The 21,384-nt window shown below is 35.1% G+C and overlaps 1 protein-coding gene across 2 annotated transcripts; it reads right to left on the reverse strand.

Annotated features, from left to right (window-relative positions):
• Window positions 1–1,417: 1,417 nt before the first annotated feature.
• LOC143068819 (arpin-like) lies at window positions 1,418–21,384 on the reverse strand. Of its 2 annotated transcripts, none has more exons than XM_076243129.1 (6): window positions 21,232–21,384; window positions 20,281–20,356; window positions 9,846–9,975; window positions 3,971–4,186; window positions 3,129–3,226; window positions 1,418–1,702 (listed from the first exon to the last, which is right to left on the reverse strand). In XM_076243129.1, the coding sequence occupies exons 1-6, from the start codon at window positions 21,318–21,320 to the stop codon at window positions 1,694–1,696; spliced, it is 618 nt and encodes a 205-aa protein (XP_076099244.1). In that variant the 5' UTR covers window positions 21,321–21,384; the 3' UTR covers window positions 1,418–1,693. The 2 variants fall into 2 exon arrangements, with proteins under 2 accessions (XP_076099244.1, XP_076099243.1); XM_076243128.1 differs by having other exon boundaries at window positions 3,129–3,277.

Genomic DNA, 21,384 nt, shown 5'->3' on the forward strand with positions numbered 1-21,384 from the left:
TATTTTAATGTATACATTACATTTTATTGAATTTATAACGCATGTTCCAAGGAATATTGTGCGATCAATCTTTTTTTGTTGGTGAATTTATAGATTTGTAGTTTGTTGTTATCCTTCGAGTATTAGTAGTGTCTTTCTTCTTTATTTTTTCAGATATTCATCGATACCACTGCATGTGATTTATTACTGCATGTGAATAATAACAGAATCTGGACAATCTCTAGAATTGAAATGATTTATTGTATTACAATTGATTGAAGGCATGCCCATAAAAACTTCAACATTTCCTTACAGAAAATCCATCATCTGTAACAATTTTTTCTGATCAAGTGTCGATACGTAGTTCCAGTTACTTATTGCGGAAATAAAGTTTGATTACGTCGTAGGAATGGTCAAGGGTCAAACTTAATTTACATCTTTCGGCGAAGACATAATGAAATTTAAAACGTCAAAATGTGCTCTCAAACTGCAAATTTATGGATGATATTTGATATACCCAATAACATTGATATAAAGTTAAGACAGATATTCAGAATTGTTTTAAATATTTGCGTCTGAACTCTATTACACAGTATAGCGCCCAAAACCCGGCTTTAGGAGCAAAACCTCTATAAATTAGCGAGAATTCCACCGACTCGGTCTAACCATCCTAGTCTAGGGATACAGACCAACATCAATACTGAATAAACAATTCGTTAGCAGTGATCACTAACCTGTCAACACTGAGGAAGGTTGTGAGTTCGATGCTCGTGCATAACTGGTGCGTTCGACTCACTCACCTGTCAACATTGAGGTAAATTTGGAGTTTGATGGTGCGTTCGATTTCGATCTTAGTGGAGTAGGATCGGCCAGTTTTCTTGTCGAAGGTCGGTGGTTGTCTCCGTGTACTCCAACTCCTTCTTCAATTTAAAAACAAAAATCCGTTATTACGTAGCAAAGGGTGCTGAAAGTGACGCTAAACACTAACAATTAATCAACAAATGTAATAATTGATTGTATGATAAGGTTGTTTTACGGAAAACTTTTGGGTCCTATTGATATGGGCTGTAGCACAGTAACTGTTAAAGGCTATTTGCAATTAGAATTTTTTTTTAAATGTGAGATACAAACAAACACCTGCCTAGATCGATAATCTTTGTGAATTTTTACAATAAAAGTATTTATTAAAATTGCCTTTAGGATATCCCGACTCTTGTTATTCAGCAAGGTCTTTGAACCACACGCCTTTCATAAATTTTCTTCAAAAGAAAAATTCCATAGTTTTTCTACACAAACAATTTTCCGTTTGTTTTTAATGTGATCACTGTTGACCCCCTATATCTCAAATGCACCAGGCTTTAGCTTATTCAACTATCTACCCGAAAAAAAAACCCATTAATACCTGTATATGCTGTAAAAAAGGAAGACATTATTACTCTTTCTTAAAAGCATGTGTATAATTATTTTATTGCACAATTTGAACCTGTTATACAGACGTAACACTAGAATTGTAACAATTCAATACTAGTTCCTATTTACAGTCCTTTTCTATTACATAACAGCGAAACATAATCCTGTTACATGGCTCATTTGTCAAAATATCTCCATCATCACGGAAATATAAAAATCCATATTATTACTGAAGTCTGTGTAGAATGTATAATTTCATTAGATTCTTATCTTCCTTTGAGATTCATTTCCCATAAGTAAGAACTTAGTCATCCTGAAAAACAAAAAGATTAGTAGATTTTTTAAAATGTAAGACACAAACAAACACTTTCCTAGATCGATGATCTTTGTGATTTTTTACAATGAAAGTGTACCATATATCTTTATTAAAATTGTCTTTAACAGTTTCTGTGCTACAGCCCATGATATAAATACACGAAACTCTAGCGCAATGATTAAAACTTGGTCACGTTAAACAACACATGAGCCTTATAATTGTTTATCCGTCATTAGGCAGTATTAATCATAAGCATCGTTTTCGAGCTTTTCTATGATTGTACATGACTTATAAATTTCGGAAATGTTTGAAATTATGCTTGCTCAGAGCTACGTTAGTAACAAAAACAGAATTTTATTTTCAAATACATTTCATTATGACTACATAAGGCACAAACTATTGCATGGCCATGTTCAATGACTTTTTTTTATCATTTGTTTCGTGTTAAGTCTAATATTTCAAGCCCTTCAAGCCAGTCAGGACGAAAAATATACACAAAGTAAAAAAACACCCATGAAACTATAAAAAACTCAATCGAGTTCTTCAAAAGCATTATCTTCCTTAATCCAACAAAACAATCTGAAATATTTATGTGTTTGTTCTTGATCTGAAATAATTATGAACGTACTAGCACTGAGCGAATGCAAAACAAAGTAGAACTCCAATTTGGTTTGCCTTGACCGAAAATCCCTATAAAATTATCTAGGGTATTAACTAAAATTAGGGTAAATACGGAAACCATTGGCAAACATATTTTCCCAGACTTATCGTGTAAGTAGCTTGAAGATTTTGCAACCTTTAATCACTTAACTGATTCTACAATAACAGTCAACAAAGATCATTTTGCTCAGTAAATATGAAGATATAATAAATGGTATTATATGTCTCTGTCATTAGCGACTGAGTTCATCTTTTGTCTGGAAAATATGTCCTTCCTTTAATAAAAATGGTTTGATTGTTTTGTATATTTTTGTTGTGGTCTATTTTTACAAATGGTCTAAAAAATCGACCTTGTAAATGAGTTTTCTCATCCATTTATAAGTTCAATGTTAAGTTTCCATTTCTCAATCACGTGGTAGAACCAAGAAGTTAAATGCTACATCATTTTAGGAACACTAAGGGAGCAACCATTTAACTTAAAAAAAGGGGGGGATTGATTTTTTTAGTCATAATTATTTTTTGCACAAGTCACGAACCATTTTATTTAGTTTAAAAACGCTATCAATCATTTTTTTTTCTCAGAAACTTAACACTATATATAAGATATTTGGAAAATCTGGATTCAAAATATTAATATTTAAAAAAAAAAAAAACATAATCCCCCTCCCCTTGATTGATTGATTGTTGGTTGTTTAACGTCCATCCATCTCATTGAAGTTAAATGGCCGTTCCCTAAATAAGGTAGTTCCTGATAAATAAATACCCATTCGTCGTCGTTGTTATCGTCAGCTGGAGTCGTTTCTCTTTCATTAGATTTTATAGACATAATTTTATCAGTCCAATTTGCGCCAACTTCTTCCCCTGCAAAATTTGACACAGTTGACGAATCAATTTCCACTTTCGTTAAGTTTTCTGAAAATAAAATCCTTAATAATTCTACTTATGTTATACAATCAATGTATTTATATATTTGAAGAAAAACATTTTTTATACTTAGTCTGATAGTTTTCAGAAATCAGTTATATTTTTTTGTTAAATGCATATAGCTTAATTGAAATTGCTAAATTGCTTATATCAATGTCATTTGATATTTGAACTCTGGTGGTTAATTGTCTTATTGGTAATCATACCATTTTTTTCCTTTTTTGTGTGTGCATAACACAGCATTTTGATTAGCTGAGTAGCAATTACAAAGTTCAGATAATAGTACAAAAAAAAAAAAACCGGGAGTAAATAAATTCGCCATTGTCCTAAACCGTTATCGATCAAATATATAATTTCGAGGTATTTAAAATCGTCTTGTGAAGCTTTATTATGAAGCACTGTTAATCCATGTCATGATCTAGATTAGACTGATACCCTGTCCTTAATTTATTTGGCTCTGACCCTTTTTGACAACATGGGTGTATCAAATACCCGTGGGATTTAGTGGTGTTTGTGGTGCTCAGTCTTTAGGTGTTTTTATTGGGTTGTGCAGACTGTTTTATTTTGTATTTTTGTCGTTTATTTGTTGTTGTTATGGCATTGTTAGTTCGTTGATGCTTTGAATATGATATAGTTTATGCGTATTTAACCCAAGACCTGTCTTTTCCCCAATAAACAAACCTATTAAAGGACTGTTCTTCTTTGTTGTTATCCGTAATGAATCTCCATCTAAAATCTCTATATCCTCTAACTTGGATTCTGGTAGCCAAAACGATAAGCATCCTTCCGAAATAAGTGCAGAAGATTTCCGATATATCTGGTCCATTTCATCATTTTGTAGAAGTTTCTGTACTTCTTGTTTATTTATATTATCAGTTTCACCTTTAGCTTCCACTTCTGGAATACAGACAACACACGTATTAAGCTACAAACGTATAAAATTGTATAAAACAGTTTGTTGGGGTTTTTTGGTGGGGAGGAGTGGTGTTAGGAATGGTTTCTAATAAAATATTTTATTTGTTTACGTGTTTTGTCTCATCATCAACACATTCTGATTTTACAGCAGTAATTGTCACCATAAAAGACACGTTCTGCCATTTAAAATTTCCACAGTTACTGTAATCAGGTTTAAATTTTAAAAAGAAATCATTTTTTTCAAATATGTTTTGTTAAATATTCCCCAATGATACAAATTAACTAATCATTTACTAATATACTGTGTATTCATTTCAGGTATCGGTCATCCTTATTATTAAAGCTATAAACCTAGGAAGATGTTGACTCTCATTTATGACTGATACTCAACTAACAGCTTAACCACAGTGAATTTACAATGCCAGTTCTACAGTGCCCTATAGACGGCTGTAATTGGAAATCTCAGGACCTGGATGAAGCATTTGCTGCTGCTCTAACCACTGCTCTACAGATTCATGACAGAACCGTCCACCCACCTCTGGCTCAACCGTCAACGCACAAGTTAAAATTAGACCCACCTTCTATAGCCACAGGATGTGATCCAGATCAATGGTCTGCATTCACCAGACAGTGGAAGATGTATAAAACAGGGATGGCGATCACAGACAATGTCTTGCCTACAGCCCTTTTCTACTGCTGTGACACTAATCTGCGTACAGATATTATGCGTGACCTTCAAGGTGATGTTGCTAGTATGCTAGAGACAGATCTTTTAAAGGCAATCAAAAGGCTGGCTGTCAAAGAAGAAAGCACACTAGTCCAACGCATAAAATTGAACAGGATGACTCAATCACCTGGTTCAAATATCAGAACTTTTTTGGCCAGTCTCAGAGGCCAAGCATCACTGTGCCAGTATAAAGCAACGTGTAAAGAATTAGGTTGCAACCATATATTTGACTATAGTGATGAGATAATAAAAGACAATTTAGTAAGAGGTATTGCAGACCCAGAAATTATGTCTGACCTGCTAGGTGACTCCAAGACAGATAGAACATTAGAAGAGACTGTATCATTTATTGCTCAGAAAGAGCAGGGTAAAGTCACAAGGAGTGCAGTAGGAGATTCAGCTAGTGCTATGAGTGCCACATGTAATACTCAGAAGCGACCGCAAGCAGCTGGAGCCAAATGTTGGGCTTGTGGTGGTCCTGCTCATGGACAGAGGAATGATCGCAAGGCCAGGTCTAGATACTGTGAAGCTTGGACATTCACATTTTCTAAATGTACAGTCAAAGGTCATTACACCAAATCATGCAGCAAGTGCACTACCTGTGGCGTATGGGGCCACCGTGATGCATCTTCTAGAATCTGCACTCAAGGTAAGGGCCACAGGAACCCGCCCAATCAAGGGAAATCAACCAAAGATCAAGAACAAGAACAAGTTGGTTATATCTATGAGCAGCTGTGCACTACATCTGAACAGACAAACCAAGTATCACGTCCTGAACATCACATATTTGATGGACACTGGGTGGCTAGACCCTCAAAACCACACCCAATGCTCCTGGTGAACATGACACCCCTACCTGAGGACCATTCATCGTTTGGACATCCCATTCAAGACACCTCTCAGCTTAAGACAATCACTATGTCCATGGTGGCTGATACAGGATGCCAGAGTTCAATCATACCTTTACAATCTGCAAACAGTCTTGGAATAACAGAAAAGGATCTCCTTCCAGTAAAACTTGTGATGCGTGGAGCTATAAAGGAAGACCTCGGTGTAATTGGAGCAGTCGCAGTAAGTGTTACGACAAAAGACACTACTAGCAGTGCCATGTCAACATGTTTTTTGTGTTATGTCTCTGATACCATGGAAAAAGCTTTCATTTGCAGAGAAGCACTCATATCTCTGGGAATTATTCACACTAACTTTCCTAATGTATCAACAGTCACATCTCCAAACATTGCTGCATCTATGGAAAACTCTGAAGATGTAACCTGCTCTTGTCCTAGACGTCGACCTTCACCACCACCTGTTCCCACATCTTTACCACCCGGTCTGAAGGCCACAGAGGAACATGTAGAGTCACTAAAAGAGTGGCTTCTTGATTACTATGGTGCTACAACATTCAATGTATGTGAACATCAACCTCTACCACTTATGAATTGTGAGCCTCTTCAACTCCATGTTGATCCTAATGCCACACCGGTAGCCGTCCACAAACCAGCACTTGTTCCTATCCATTGGCAGGATAAAGTTTATGCTGATCTTGAGAGGGATGTTCGCATTGGTGTACTGGAACAAGTAAGTCAAAACACACCTACAACTTGGTGCTCAAGAATGGTTGTAACCAGCAAGGCTGATGGCACTCCAAGGCGGACAGTAGACCTACAACCACAAAATCGACATTCTGTTCGGCAAACACATCATGTCCCAAGTCCTTTTCATCTAGCTGACCGTGTCCCTCAAGGTATGAAAAAAACAGTGACAGACGCTTGGAATGGGTACCACTCAGTGCCTGTTCGTAAAGAAGATCGCCATTTCACAACATTCATCACACCATGGGGGCGCTACAGGTACAAGGTTGCTCCACAGGGATTTATGGCCAGCGGTGACGCTTACAATCAACGATTTGATGCTATAAAATCAAACTTCAACGACAAGGTAAAATGTGTGGATGACACATGTATGTGGGCGAACTCCATGTGAATGGCTCGACCTGTGTGCTCGTAACGGCATTACATTAAACCCAAAGAAGTTTCAATTTGCTCAAGACACTGTCAATTTTGCAGGACTTACAATCACCCCAACAAACATACGACCAAGTACTAAGTTCCTAGATGCAATTAGCAACTTCCCAACACCAACTGACATTACTGGTGCAAGAGCTTGGTTTGGGCTAATAAACCAAGGAGCATATGCATTTGCCATGGCAAGACAAATGAAACCTTTTCGTGCTCTATTGAAACCATCCACCACATTCTGCTGGACAAATGAATTAGATTAAGTATTTCACAAGTCAAAAGAGATCATTATCCAGGAGATGAAGGAAGGTGTTCGTCTTTTTGACCCTGCTCGTATGACATGCCTAGCTACCGACTGGTCTGTTGACGGAATTGGATTCTTTTTGATGCAGAAGTACTGTCAGTGCTCAAGTAAAACCCCTACCTGCTGTAATGACGGTTGGAAACTATATCTAGTTGGCAGCAGATTCACACATCCAGCAGAAAGTAGATATGCTCCTAATGAAGGTGAGGCCTTGGCTGTTGTGTATGCACTTCACCAAACACGCTACTATGTTCTTGGTTGCAAAGACCTTCTTGTTGCAACTGACCACAAGCCACTACTACAGATTCTGAACGATCGATCACTCACAGACATCGACAACAGACGACTTCTCAACCTCAAAGAGAAAACTTTAGGGTACAGATTCACAATTCTTCATGTACCAGGCAGAAAGAACCTTGGGCCAGATGCAGCGTCACGGTATCCTGTTGGACCACCAGATCGTCTGAACTTACCTGGTGAAGCACCTGAACTTGATTCCCTAGTTAACATGACTGCTCATTATCATGATACACTTACCAGTCTATGTCTACATACAGAGGATAATGATACAGCTAATGACGCCTCCACAGTTGCTGCTGCCACTTGTGCCTTGAATGCTGTTATCACAGTTGTTACTTGGAACATGGTTCAGGCAGCTGGAAGCAGGGTTCCCAGAAGACTACAAGGAGCTACCAACAGACTTGCGTCCTTCCCATCGCTTTGCATCCAGTTTATGCACCGTGGATGGTGTAGTTCTTATGGGCCAACGAATTGTTATACCTCCAGCTCTTCGCAAACCAGTACTCAATGCTTTACACGCAGTCCACCAAGGAGTCATCGCTATGCGTGCGAGGGCCATGGACTCTGTATATTGGCCTGAGATCACAGTAGATATTGCCCGGGTGAGAGACCAGTGTGTTCACTGCCATCAGATGGCTAAGTCAAACCCTATGCAGCCACCGTCTGACATAACACCTCCAGATTATCCATTCCAGATGATTTGCCGTGACTACTTCACATATAACAGTAATGACTATGTAGTTATTGTTGACAGGTATTCAAACTGGCCAATGGTATACAAGTCTGAATCAGGTGCCGAAGGACTTGTCAAGAGACTTCGTGAGACGTTCGTGACATTTGGAATCCCAGAAGAGTTGACGTCTGATGGAGGTCCACAGTTCACAGCAGGGAAGACTCAAGAGTTTTTAAAGGCCTGGGGAGTTCGTCATAGACTTTCATCAGTTGCAAACCCACACGCTAACTGCAGGGCTGAGATAGCGGTAAAAACAGTAAAACGCATGCTGGTGGACAACATTACAGCTGTTGGATCTCTGGATGTTGACAAATTCCAGAGAGCCTTACTAATGTACAGAAATTCTATTGACCCAGAGACAAAAGCATCACCAGCATTGATTCTGTTTGGACGACCCATTCGTGATGCCATTCCCATACTGATGGGTAGATATTCTCCACATGAAACATGGACTGAGTTAATGTCTCATCGAGAGATGGCTCTTGCCAAACGTCATTCAAGGGAACATGAACGGTGGAATGAACACACTCATCACCTGCCAACACTACAGGTTGGAGATCATGTATACATACAAAACTTGGTAGGCAACCATCCCAGGAGATGGGAACGTACAGGAACAGTTGTTGAAGTACGCCAATACCACCAGTATGTTATACGTGTAGATGGCACAGGCCGAGTAACTATCCGCAACCGCCAAAACCTTCGAAAATTCACTCCTTTTCAAACCAACCAAACACAAGGTACTTTGATGGCACCTACTGCAGTTCAACATCAAGAAGTGATCTTGAGCTCTCCATCTACACCCAAGACGACACAGCCACAAGTGCCCAAGATTCCAGTGTCTTTATCACCAACAAGAATCTTAAGTCAACCAGCTGCATTGAATGAGACACCAATTATAGTCCCCACTCAAAAACAGGCGACGCAGACTCAGACAATTCAACAGCCTTCACAAATAGATTTGGACCAGTCATTCCACCAGACCCCTGAACCAGATGTACCTTCAATGTCTAGAATACCACGTGCTCTATCCCGTCTTCAGCCACATAATAAAGCTGGAGAAAAGGAACTATTGACACCACGAATACCGAGCCGCCGCAACACAACAGAACATAACATTGATGAATCAGGAACTGATTAATGAAATATATATGCAAAGACATTGATAAGTGAATCTAGAGACTTTCCGTTTAAAATTGTGAAAGGACACCATACATTTAAAATTGTGAAAGGACACCATATGTTTCAAATTGTGAGAGGACACCATACGTTTAAAATTGTGAAAGGACACCATACATTTAAAATTGTGAAAGGACACCATACGTTTAATCTTGTTCGCTTCCAGATGACTTTAACAGAACATTCCTGAAGATCTATTTCTAATAGACTTGACTTTAATTGTTTAAGTTTTTTTTTCGTATACAAAAAAAACTTGTCCCCGGGGGAGGAGATAACTAATCATTTACTAATATACTGTGTATTCATTTCAGGTATCAGTCATCCTTATTATTAAAGCTATAAACCTAGGAAGATGTTGACTCTCATTTACAAATACTTACTGTATTTATTAAGATATCCTGTTCCAACCTTCTGTGTTTCACTGAAATTTGGGTTTATTTCTTTTCCAGAACTGTCAAATTTTCTTTTGTGTGCTTTCTGTACATCAACATGAAGAACAAAATATCTTTTCTGAAAAAAAGAACGAAATGGTATTACCACAACACTCTGACTAGAAACAAAGAAATGCGTTTAATATCTGACTTTTGATTCGCCTTAATCTTTGTTTTCTTTTCTGACGTAATTGTCACCATCATAAGGTTGACTGTTTATAGTATAGTATCACGTTTGCATTCTTAAGGGAACCAATTTTTCATCTTATGATCGTCGTGTTCCTTTACTCGAAAAGAGACAGTTAAAACCATGACCCTTTAAATATAAAAAAGAATATGCAGTCTATACGAAGCAGTAGTCAGTAGAATTACCTCAACTGCTGCTATAGTTAACCTTGCTGTAATCGTTTGAACTGAAAAAATCCTCTTGTTCCAAAATTAGACGAATAAAACTTGAACCCCTACCCCTCCTCAGAATATAAAATGATACTCCCCGTACAACTAACTTCACATATTATAGTCAAGATCATACACTAATACTTACAATATAAAAACACAAGTCTTTAATCTTATAAAACACAAAAACAACATCTTATAGCGTTTTTATTGTACGAGAAGGTCAGAATAAGTCAAAGGCACTACGAAAGAGAACAATGCAAATAACGGTACAAGGATCCAATGTAACTATGCTGGAATATTCTTTCAACCATGTTTTTTGGTTTTGTAAATATTGCCGGTATATTTAACGACCATTCTGTTAAAGAACAAATTCCTGGATATTTTGACAATACTGAGCTCCCTCTTATTTGTTATATTTACAAGAAATCTACCCGGAAATTTGTGTTTAATTATAACCAATTGTGTAAAGATGCTAATATCAGTGAAAATACACCTACTTCATGTAATTGTAGTAATTCCGCATACATTTATGGACCCATTTCCCATATTTTAACAGGAGATCTTAACATCGTTCAAGACCGAGAGTTAAAATCATTCCTCAGTAAAGGACCTAAATATCGTCCCCCGTCAGTTATTAATTGGAATGAGTGTCGTAATATCATCCACGACTCACTCCGTACTTACTGTTTGAAATGGATAAAACGTGAAAAAGCTGACAAAAAATCTTTGGACTCTTTCTTTAATTCAGTAATGAACATAGTTAATATACGTATTCAACATTTTAAAGAACATTTTATTATTAACAATAACCACAATAAACCTATTTCTCGTATCAAACATAAACTGAAAGAACTAGCCAAGGAATTTGTTTTTGTCCCGGCCGATAAAGCTGCTAATAATATTATTATTGTTTGACGTAAATTTTACATTGAGGTTCTGAAAAAAGAAATTACCAATTCACCAACATTCCAACTGACTCCATTTTCAGAAATCGACATCTGTAACAAACATAAAGTTTTAGCTACCACTTTACAAGCAGAACCGAATACAATGAAAGTCCCTACTATGTATTGGCTTCCGAAGCTACACAAAACACCTTACAAATATAGATTTATTTCGTCTTCAAGCCATTGTTCCACTACTAAATTGTCTATTCTTCTTACCAGTACACTTGGTACAATCAAAAACCTGATAATAAATTGTTCAAATAAGGCCTTCGAAAATAGTGGAATTAATTACTTTTGGAGTGTCAAGAACTCGTTGGAAGTACTTGATAAATTGCATGCTTATATTGGTGATTTTGAATCTGTTCAAAGTTTTGATTTTTCTACCCTGTATACCACATTGCCTCACATTCTCATTAAGAAAAAATTCACCCACCTAATTAAATGTGCATTTAAAAAGTCAGAATGTGAATATATATGTTCAAACTCTTTTAGGTCATTTTTTAGTAGCAATAAACAAAAAAACTATGTCAATTTGACATGCTTTGATACTATATATGCCCTTGAATTTTTACTAGATAACATTTTTGTTCGCTTTGGAGATTCCGTATATCGTCAGGTTATTGGAATTCCAATGGGGACTAACTGTGCACCACTTATTGCGGACCTGTTTTTGTATTGCAATGAGTTACAATTTATGACAAAAATCAGCAAAGACCCATCGAAACAACATCTCATAAACAAATTTAATAATACTTTTAGATATGACGACTTCAGTATGTATACTAAAGAAATTTATCCTGTTGAACTTACTTTAAATAAAGCTAATACTAACAATGACCACTGCCCTTTCCTCGATCTTGATATCTATATCACTAACAGAAAGCTTAATACTAAAATTTATGATAAAAGAGATGATTTTTCATTTCCTATCGTTAATTATCCAATTTTAGATGGTGACGTTCCATTGTCACCATCTTACGGTGTTTATATATCTCAACTTGTACGATTCGCTCGTGTATGTAACAATGTTTTAGATTTTAACGAGAGAAATTTATGTATTACTGAAAAATTATTACACCAGGGTTTTCGATATCACAAACTAGTCAAAACATTTACTAAATTTTATCATCGGTATAAGGACATCATTCGTAAATATAGCTCAACATGCAGACTTCTTATACGTTCAGGTATTTCACATCCAATTTTTTATGGAAATATTCTTTATAAAGCACAAAAATGTCAGTATTCACCTCAGAAACTAACAAAACCTTTAAATAGACTTATCAAGAAGGGATATAGTTACGATACTGTTGTCAGGTCACTAAAGATTGCTTATTTTGGCGTTAATATTGATTCACTTATAGGGTCTTTGCATCGGAACTAAACACATTTATTAAAAAACCAGTTGTTGGCATGACACGGGTTATGTTCTTCTTATATATGTTATGATGGTATGATACTAAACCCCTAACGGGAAGGATTGTGCCTGATATTCATATGATGAAATCATAATCTTTCAATCAGTTTATGGTGACTTGAGTAACACCGGTATCACTCAGATTACAATTCTACCTTGACAGGTAAGTTTGTATTTAGCCTGTAAAATACTTATTTAGCCTTGAGAATTGAAAGGTCAGTTTATCCCATTCATACAATAGAAGTTTACCTTTAAGGGTCTGAATGGGGTTTACAAAATAGAGAATACATGTAATAGCAACAAATAAATAGAGAATAGAGAAAATGAAAAACAAAATAGAGAATAGAGAATAATGCGGTGCAAAAGTATAAAGAATAACTGTGCAAAATAAAAAGATAACTTAGGTAACTGTAATCATGGTAATGCAATACTGATAAAATAATGATCAATGTACAGAATTGATAAATAATGTTGTAACAGAAAGACTAAATAGTAAAATCATTTTCATATGAAATTTACAGAATGAGAGTTATTTTTAAGGCTATTGAAAGAAAATGCCCTAAAAATTTAAAGAATACAGATATTAAAAAAAACCCATGCAGGTCCTCATGTCATTTTCATTGTCAAAATATATGACACACCTAGTCAAACTGGTTTTAAACTAGACATCTAGTCAAACTGGTTTGGTATAACTGACTGTTTCTTGCCCTAGATGTCTATTTCACAGTGACCTTATGTGTTTGTGCTAAGAGTACATTGTACTGTCATATTTATTGATTTTCTGTTGGGACATGACCTACAAAACAGTGGCTTGAGATTTCAACTGATATTAATATAATAAATTAATATTTGGAATGTTATATCCTGGTTGATGTTTTTTTGGGGACCAAGATGTTTTCTTCATTCTTGTTCACATTATGATTACTTTAACCTTCAATGCACATTTAAAGATAGAAAAAATTTCAGCTCTCATTTAAAATATTTTGCAACTAAATAATAATCTGTCAGATTTGGTGTAAACAAAACAAGACAGTGTAATATATAACCTGCAAGCATAGTCTATTTCTATAAAGTCAAGCAGATATTTTTTTTTATATCTGAAAAAAAAAACTATCATGTAAAGAAATATGCAATTAAAAGGCTGAAATAACCCCAAAAATTCAACATTAACAGATTTTTAACAATTAAATCAAGATGCACAAAGTTTTAAGTATTGGTCAGAATATAGGGTTCTTTTGTACTTTAACAATATCACAATAACAATAAAGTGACCTTAATTTTGGACAAGGTAAATGGCATGAAGCCAAATTTATCAACTTCTATTGTATGAATGGGATAAACTGACCTTTCAATTTTCAAGGCTAAATAAGTATTTTATAGGCTAAATACAAACTAACCTGTCAAGGTAGAATTGTAATCTGAGTGATACCGGTGTTACTCAAGTCACCATAATTGAAGTCTGGAGCTGGCATGTCAGTTAACTGCTAGTAGTCTGTTGTTATTTATGTATTATTGTCATTTTGTTTATTTTCTTTAATTACATCTTCTGACATCAGACTCGGACTTCTCTTGAATTGAATTTTAAATGTGCGTATTGTTATGCATTTACTTTTCTACATTGGCTAGAGGTATAGGGGGAGGGTTGAGATCTCATAAACATGCTTAACCCCGCCGTATTTTTGCGCCTGTCCCAAGTCAGGAGCCTCTGGCCTTTGTTAGTCTTGTATTTTTTTAATTTTAGTTTCTTGTGTACAATTCGGAAATTAGTATGGCGTTCATTATCACTGAACTAGTATATATTTGTTTAGGGGCCAGCTGAAGGACGCCTCCAGGTGCGGGAATGTCTCGCTACATTGAAGACCTGTTGGTGACCTTCTGCTGTTGTTTTTTCTATGGTCGGGTTGTTGTCTCTTTGACACATTCCCCATTTCCATTCTCAATTATATTTTAATATAATAACTTACATTCATCACTATTTGTTGCTTAAGTTTGCAAATTGGCCTTGGTATTACATGTACGTTCATTTTTTTTCCAAATGTAAGCACAAAGCGTTTTACATTATAAATGAAACTTTCAAGAGAAGAACTCTTTTTGGGCATTTCGCAAATCGTATGGTACCAAAATTAACGTATATTTGTTCCGCCAAAGAGAAGTTCTACTGGAAACTTTGTTATAAACGATGCTATGTGTGATTTTTGCATTATCATAAACGGTTACTTCTGTTCTATGTTGTTGAAACTAAATGTTTTTCAAGATTAATCCTTAAATGAGGAAAGGAATATGGCCATTTGCTTTCTCTTGCTTGATTAAATTTCCCCTGCATTATCTATCGCATTGTAGGGACAGGAAGGCAATTAAGCAACTCATTATTTCAAAAGCCAAGTCAGTTTTGTGTAAATGTTCTAACAGACCATCATGAATTCTTTATTGGTAATTAAAACCACTAAAGTGTCTATCCATTTACTAATTTGCCTAACATCTATGTGTCTCTATTCTTTAATGACTGTAGATCACAAGATAGCAGCTGAATAGTATTAGCCCACTACTATTACAAATTATACCTTCTGCAATTGCGATATAAGAAGACATTACAGGGGTGACCAATAAGATTCAATACTTATTACCTACTTTGTTGGCAAATGTAAAAAATAGTAATGACAAATTTGTGGTCTATCATTTCCTTAGACAAATCATTTGTATCGAATTATTGGTATGAGGTGAAGCGAAAATGACACGTTTTGGTATATCATTTGACAAATTTTATTTCCTCTCTGCTTTTATCAATCGATGAACAAAGGCAATGAGCGATTGTTTTTCTATAGTCTCTAAGACAGAACTTATTCAATCGGAAAAGAAGACTTTTGTTGTCACTTAAGTGGAAATAAAAACATATATTAGGATTGAAATTTATTGTGAAAGCCTTTATACAATGTACTGCAAATCTAGTAAATCTAGTGGAAAACTCATTCCAAAGTAATAATGAAGACAAATAATGCTTACAATGATTTTGAATTTGTATAGATTCATGTAGACATAAAATAAAGAGCTAATACAAGACTCCAGATTATCTGGCAATTGTCTTTATATACGACATTACCAAAGAGTGATTACACCTTAAACACCATTTCCTAATTTAAGCATTTGCTATATACCCCCAGGGAAATAGACACAGTAGCGTTAATTATATATAACATGTTCGCTACTTATGCACTCCACTCAATGAAGGTTTTCTCGTTGTTGAAGGTCGTACAGGTTTTTTATAATTGCCTCCATCTGTGACATCCTTTGAACTTTGGTGGATATTGTAGCATTGACATCAATACCACATCTCCTTATTTTTTATATAAATGAAGAATCCTAAAAAAGTAAGCAATTACAGAAGCAAGAAGACACGATTTTCATCCGTTGAAGAGAATACGTCAAACATTGTCTACTATTATTATTTTAAATTGAACAACGTGTTTTCATGAAATATAAAATAGACCTATGATTACAATCAAAGCGCGAAAGCGCTGTAAAGGCAGTTAATTACAGGTTGTGTGTATTTCTAGTCCAGTTATATCATTATCTTCCATAGAACAGAGGTGGTTTGTAGTATTAAAGATTTAGAGTTCTCTTGTACCTAGTTCACCTATATTTATAGTCTAATGTTTACAGTATATTTTCTGTACCTCGCCATGAAATGCATTTTTAAGACGTAAAAGAACTTTTCCTTTTTAATATAAATAGACTATTTTTAATTATTGATTATATACGCATATTCAATGACTCCCATCCTATGAAAAATAGTTCACAAAGATTGAATAGTCACCGTACTGTGTGTATTGCAAGAACATCAAGTAACATAATGGTAAATGTACATAGTAACATGTCAACTCTTTTGATGACCATACTTTTTCTAACTCCAAGCAAAATTATTTTTCAGTATAAACATGATAAAGTAATCTACCGGTATGAATGAAAAAGGAGTTTTTAATTTAGAAAACAATGACATCTGGTGGTCATAATAGCTGTCTCATTAGCATTTTAACCACTTCCCATATTTGCTATTAAGACAATACATCCGGGTGCAGGAATTTCTCGCTACATTGAAGACCTGTAGGTGACCCTCTGCTGTTTTTTTTTCTATGGTCGGGTTGTTGTCTCTTTGACACCTTCCCCATTTCCATTCTCAATTTTATGTAGAAGAAAATGATTCAACGCAAAAACAAAACTTACTTGTAAATCTATGAAATTCTCTTTACGGTATGAGTTTTTGTCATTGTTGGAGATTGTACAGTAGTACCTGTAACTGCTTCTACCCATTTCTTATGCACTTTAGTTTGATAAACTCACTAATTATCATGTATATACATTGTACCACATCTCCTTATTTTTATATGCATTACAATAACATGAACAATTGTAATTCAAATCTATATATCAAAGCAAGATGAATTGCACCACTTTCATTTATGCATCTTTTGGCAAAATACAAGTTCTAAAATGACACAATATAAATTTATTTATATAAAAATAAAATTTAGTATACGACTCTTAACAGGTATAAAAAATGCACGGCTGTGTCATGATTTGCGAAATCTGTGCTGAAAACATAGGCATTGATGGTGTTTGAGTAATTCCATCTGTGAAGCTCAACATTAGCTCGTCAGTTGGTGGTGGACAGTTATAAATCCTTTCTGCAGGATGAATGACTTTTCAGGAAAACCAATTTCACAAATCAAAACTTTCCTCTAGATTTCTCCTACAATATTCATCCAGTTTAGTTCTTTTGGTTTAACGGGACACCGTCCCGATTTTTATTTTTACAAACCATCCAGCCTCTTGCTTGCAAATGGTGCATGAAAATAGGCTGGGAATGGCAGAAGACAAGTCTCTTTAAGGTGGGTTTGGGCTCTGAAAAAAGTTTTATAACATTAGCTTTTTTGAAACTTGTGAAAGACTTATGCAACACACATACCTAAATAACTATAATATAGAAGAGAGCATCATTCATGTCATTGTTTTGTTCCTGTTTACATATTGTCATTGATATTTTTCAAGAAAGCCTATGAAGCATAGCTTATGCGTTCCTGTCATTACATCATAAATTAACATAATTACTGCTAAAATAATTCTCAGTATGATATACCTCTTGTAGGAAAACCTTATTATTGTAGCATTCACCAAAAAATCTCAAACAGATGACATTGAATCGTAATCCCAAAAATTATGACGTCTTGAATTAACCCCCCTATTTATGTATGAGCCATGGCGTTGATCCAACTTTTCCTTCTTATTAAGTCATTTGGAAATACATGTCCTCCTCTTAAATGACACTCAGGTACACAACAAGGACTGTACAGCCCTAGTCTTCAGTATATAAATGTTGCATTCATTCAGTCGTTCAGAAATATTTAAACCTCAACAAATGTTAAGGACTAGAAAACACTAGGTCTACATCAAGAGCAAAAATACGTACATACAACCCGTGTTAATGTGTAAGAGAAATATATCTGGTTAAACTATGCATAAAGGAGGAGACAATGGTAGATATATTGCATTACGTTATATTCTACCTAAAATCACTCGGATATGTTTACATATTAAGACTTGACCCAGTATGACCCGTACCAGTGGTTGTAGGTCACCACCGTCGTTTAAACACTAGACTAGAGTCGTGTATAAGACAATACAATGCTTAAGCTTCTACTATTTGTGTGACGTGAATCTTTTTGTTCTGTACATTTAAATTGTTTTACCTGATATCTATCTGTTTCCTTCTCAATTCACTTTGTCTGTCAAATTCTTCGAGCTTCTTCAAAACATACGTATTACTGCGCCGCGCCCGGAAGTGAAAAAAATATGAGAAATCCTCGTAAAATAATGCTATTTTCTATTTTGTGGAATCCATTTTGTTATAATTATTATATAAAGATAAAAAAAGTTACGATCAATTATGAATTTGCATATCATTATTCGGAACGTTTATGAACTATTTTTCCATAGCTGTAAGTCGGTCATTTTGGTGGGAAATCATATACACATACACGCGTAGATTGACTGGTACCCGATCGTAATGTTACACATATATCAAGTAGCTATTGCCCGGAACGTAGTAGCGGGAACCAGGATAATACGTAGACAACATACATAACTAATACCGAAATTGAAACGCTTACGGTTTCTCGTTCATAAACCGAATTCCGCTTTGAATTATAGAAAATGCAATATTAATCATGTTCAGTCGACCTTTCATTGTTATATCAACGTCTGAACTGATTAAAAAATCTTTAGATGTCAGATAACACTCGAAATTGACCCGACCTCTTTCCACACGGAATACAAATAATGATAGTTTGTAATCAGGTTGACTGCTTATAATGCAAAATACACATTAATAACAAGTTTTTTTAAACGAACAATACACACTGATCGTTTCTTTATTTCCCAGTGTAAATGAAAGAACCAAAAACCATATCATACCATAAAAAGGAGAGGAGAATATTGAACATTTCCGGATCTATTTCTGGCCAAATGACCCCCTACATAGATTTGTTGGACGTTGCGTATGAAAAGATGTACCTCATGACTTGAAAGTCAGGCCTTAAAGCACTGCCTTTAAAAATCGATATATGAGTCAATTCGATGGATTTGGCAGCATCAACATATAATACATATTCTAGAACCTTCACTGTAAACTATTACCTTAACTTAAAAAATGGTATCTTACACTGCGAATTGTTAATTAAAAGCACTATAATCGCATTCCTTGATACAAAAATAACTCTGTTCGAAGCGTCAGTCCAGTCATAAAAATAAGTATAAAACCTTGTATGAGTATGTATTGATTCAAGAGAATTGAATAAAAGAACATTTTTCAATATTTATCCCCTTCTAAGTACTTTATTGTTTGTATAAATGGAGCGAAAATATTTCAAATTGTTTTCAATTTAATACATATTTCATGTATAAAATGTCAATTCACACATTGTTGTCAATAAAATGGATTGAGGCGACTGTCATACAACTGAAAGTTTAAGCTAGCTACATGTAGCTATAAAACCAGGTTTAATCCACCATTTTATGCATCATAAATTGCCTGTAACAGAGACATATATACATATATGTGTATATATGTCTCTGCCTGTAACAAGTCAGGGATATGAAATTTGTTATCCATCCGTTCGATGTGTTTGAGCTTTGGATTTTGTCATTTGATTTTCGTTTAAGTTTTGAATTTTTCTGGGAGTTATGCTTTTTGTGATTTACTTTTTTTAACAACCCGACGACACAAACCATTTTCAGGACATCTTGAGGTCGTCACACATTCTTACTTGTGTCTACAACAAAAGATCTCTGTAAAGTATGTGAAGATCTATTTGAAGTTTAGATCATCCTTTAGAATTTTTAGCGGAAGCCATCACGATTTGATTGTTCGTTATGGAATATCTGTTTCACAGATGACGACGGATATGTTACAATTACCGTAACCACAATTCCGTCCTATTTTCCTCATGTGACCTACCGAATTAGAATTACTCAATGGGTTATTTTTCTTACATGAGCAACACGAGTGGCAACGGATGCAACACGCGGAGCACGATCTTCTCTTATGACAAAACCATCATAATATACATACCTTGTTTCCGTCTTTTGTATTGACTGACACCCTTGATCTTCGCCGTACATTTCCTTCAATCAAAACACCAGTACCCCTAAATGATATTTAGACATTTTATGTTCCGAAATGACTTATCGTCTGAATGGAAAAAAATATACATTTTGAAAAATTCAGAATGTGTGGATATTTAATATTAGAATATAAATGACATATATACATGTATAGATCATGTAGATAGCAGACTTAAAATTCTACAACGATAATCTGTAAAGGTAATACACATATTTAACATTTATAAACTATTCAGCTTGATTGTCATTGAAAACATGGCATAGGATATGAAATTTAATCAATCGTGACAAGCAAGATGAGTCTATTGCGAGTGCTTTATATATCAGCTAATGAACTTAAACATGCATGTGAACTCAAATATGACCCCCAATATAAATAAAGACAAACACACTCTATAGTATCGGAAAGGTGTTGACATGGTAAATAAGATTATACATGTATCCAGGATTATTTGTTAAGTTGAACCTCAGATTCCGCAGTGACTTAGGACGAGGTGTACGTTTTCTTAATTGCCACTAGAAAACTTTAAACTGCTTCAAAATGCACCATACAGTTCTTCAAAATACTTTAAAATTTATGATAAGTGAGCTGGGACATAATATATTGACAGTTTAATAGTATCATGGTACCATACATGTATGTAGAAAACAGGGCTCGAACCCCAGCACACATACCCATCTTAAATTTGAGTGGAGCATAACACATCCTAAGACCCCAGCACAAACACTAAGTTGCACTTAAAGGTCTTTCCATGCCAAACAAAATGACAAGTTAAAAGTTTCTTTTTATAGTGTTCGACATATCACAATAAGGTGACCCGGAAATAAGTGGCATTACAAAAGATGAATATATTTTATTGGGATTTACAAAAGCATCTAGTGTATTTAATTAACTTACCCTAATTTCCCTTCAACTTTCCATTCGGTATGTTGAACTGTGATTAGTGGTAAGTTTGATAAAGGTTTATCATTATAAATTCTACTCATCTTTTTCTACAATGGTCAATGTTTACAAACAATAAACTCGGAAACAGCTGTGACGTTTTAAATA

This window comes from Mytilus galloprovincialis, chromosome 3, assembly GCF_965363235.1.
Source record: "Mytilus galloprovincialis chromosome 3, xbMytGall1.hap1.1, whole genome shotgun sequence".
Lineage (NCBI taxonomy): Eukaryota > Metazoa > Mollusca > Bivalvia > Mytilida > Mytilidae > Mytilus > Mytilus galloprovincialis.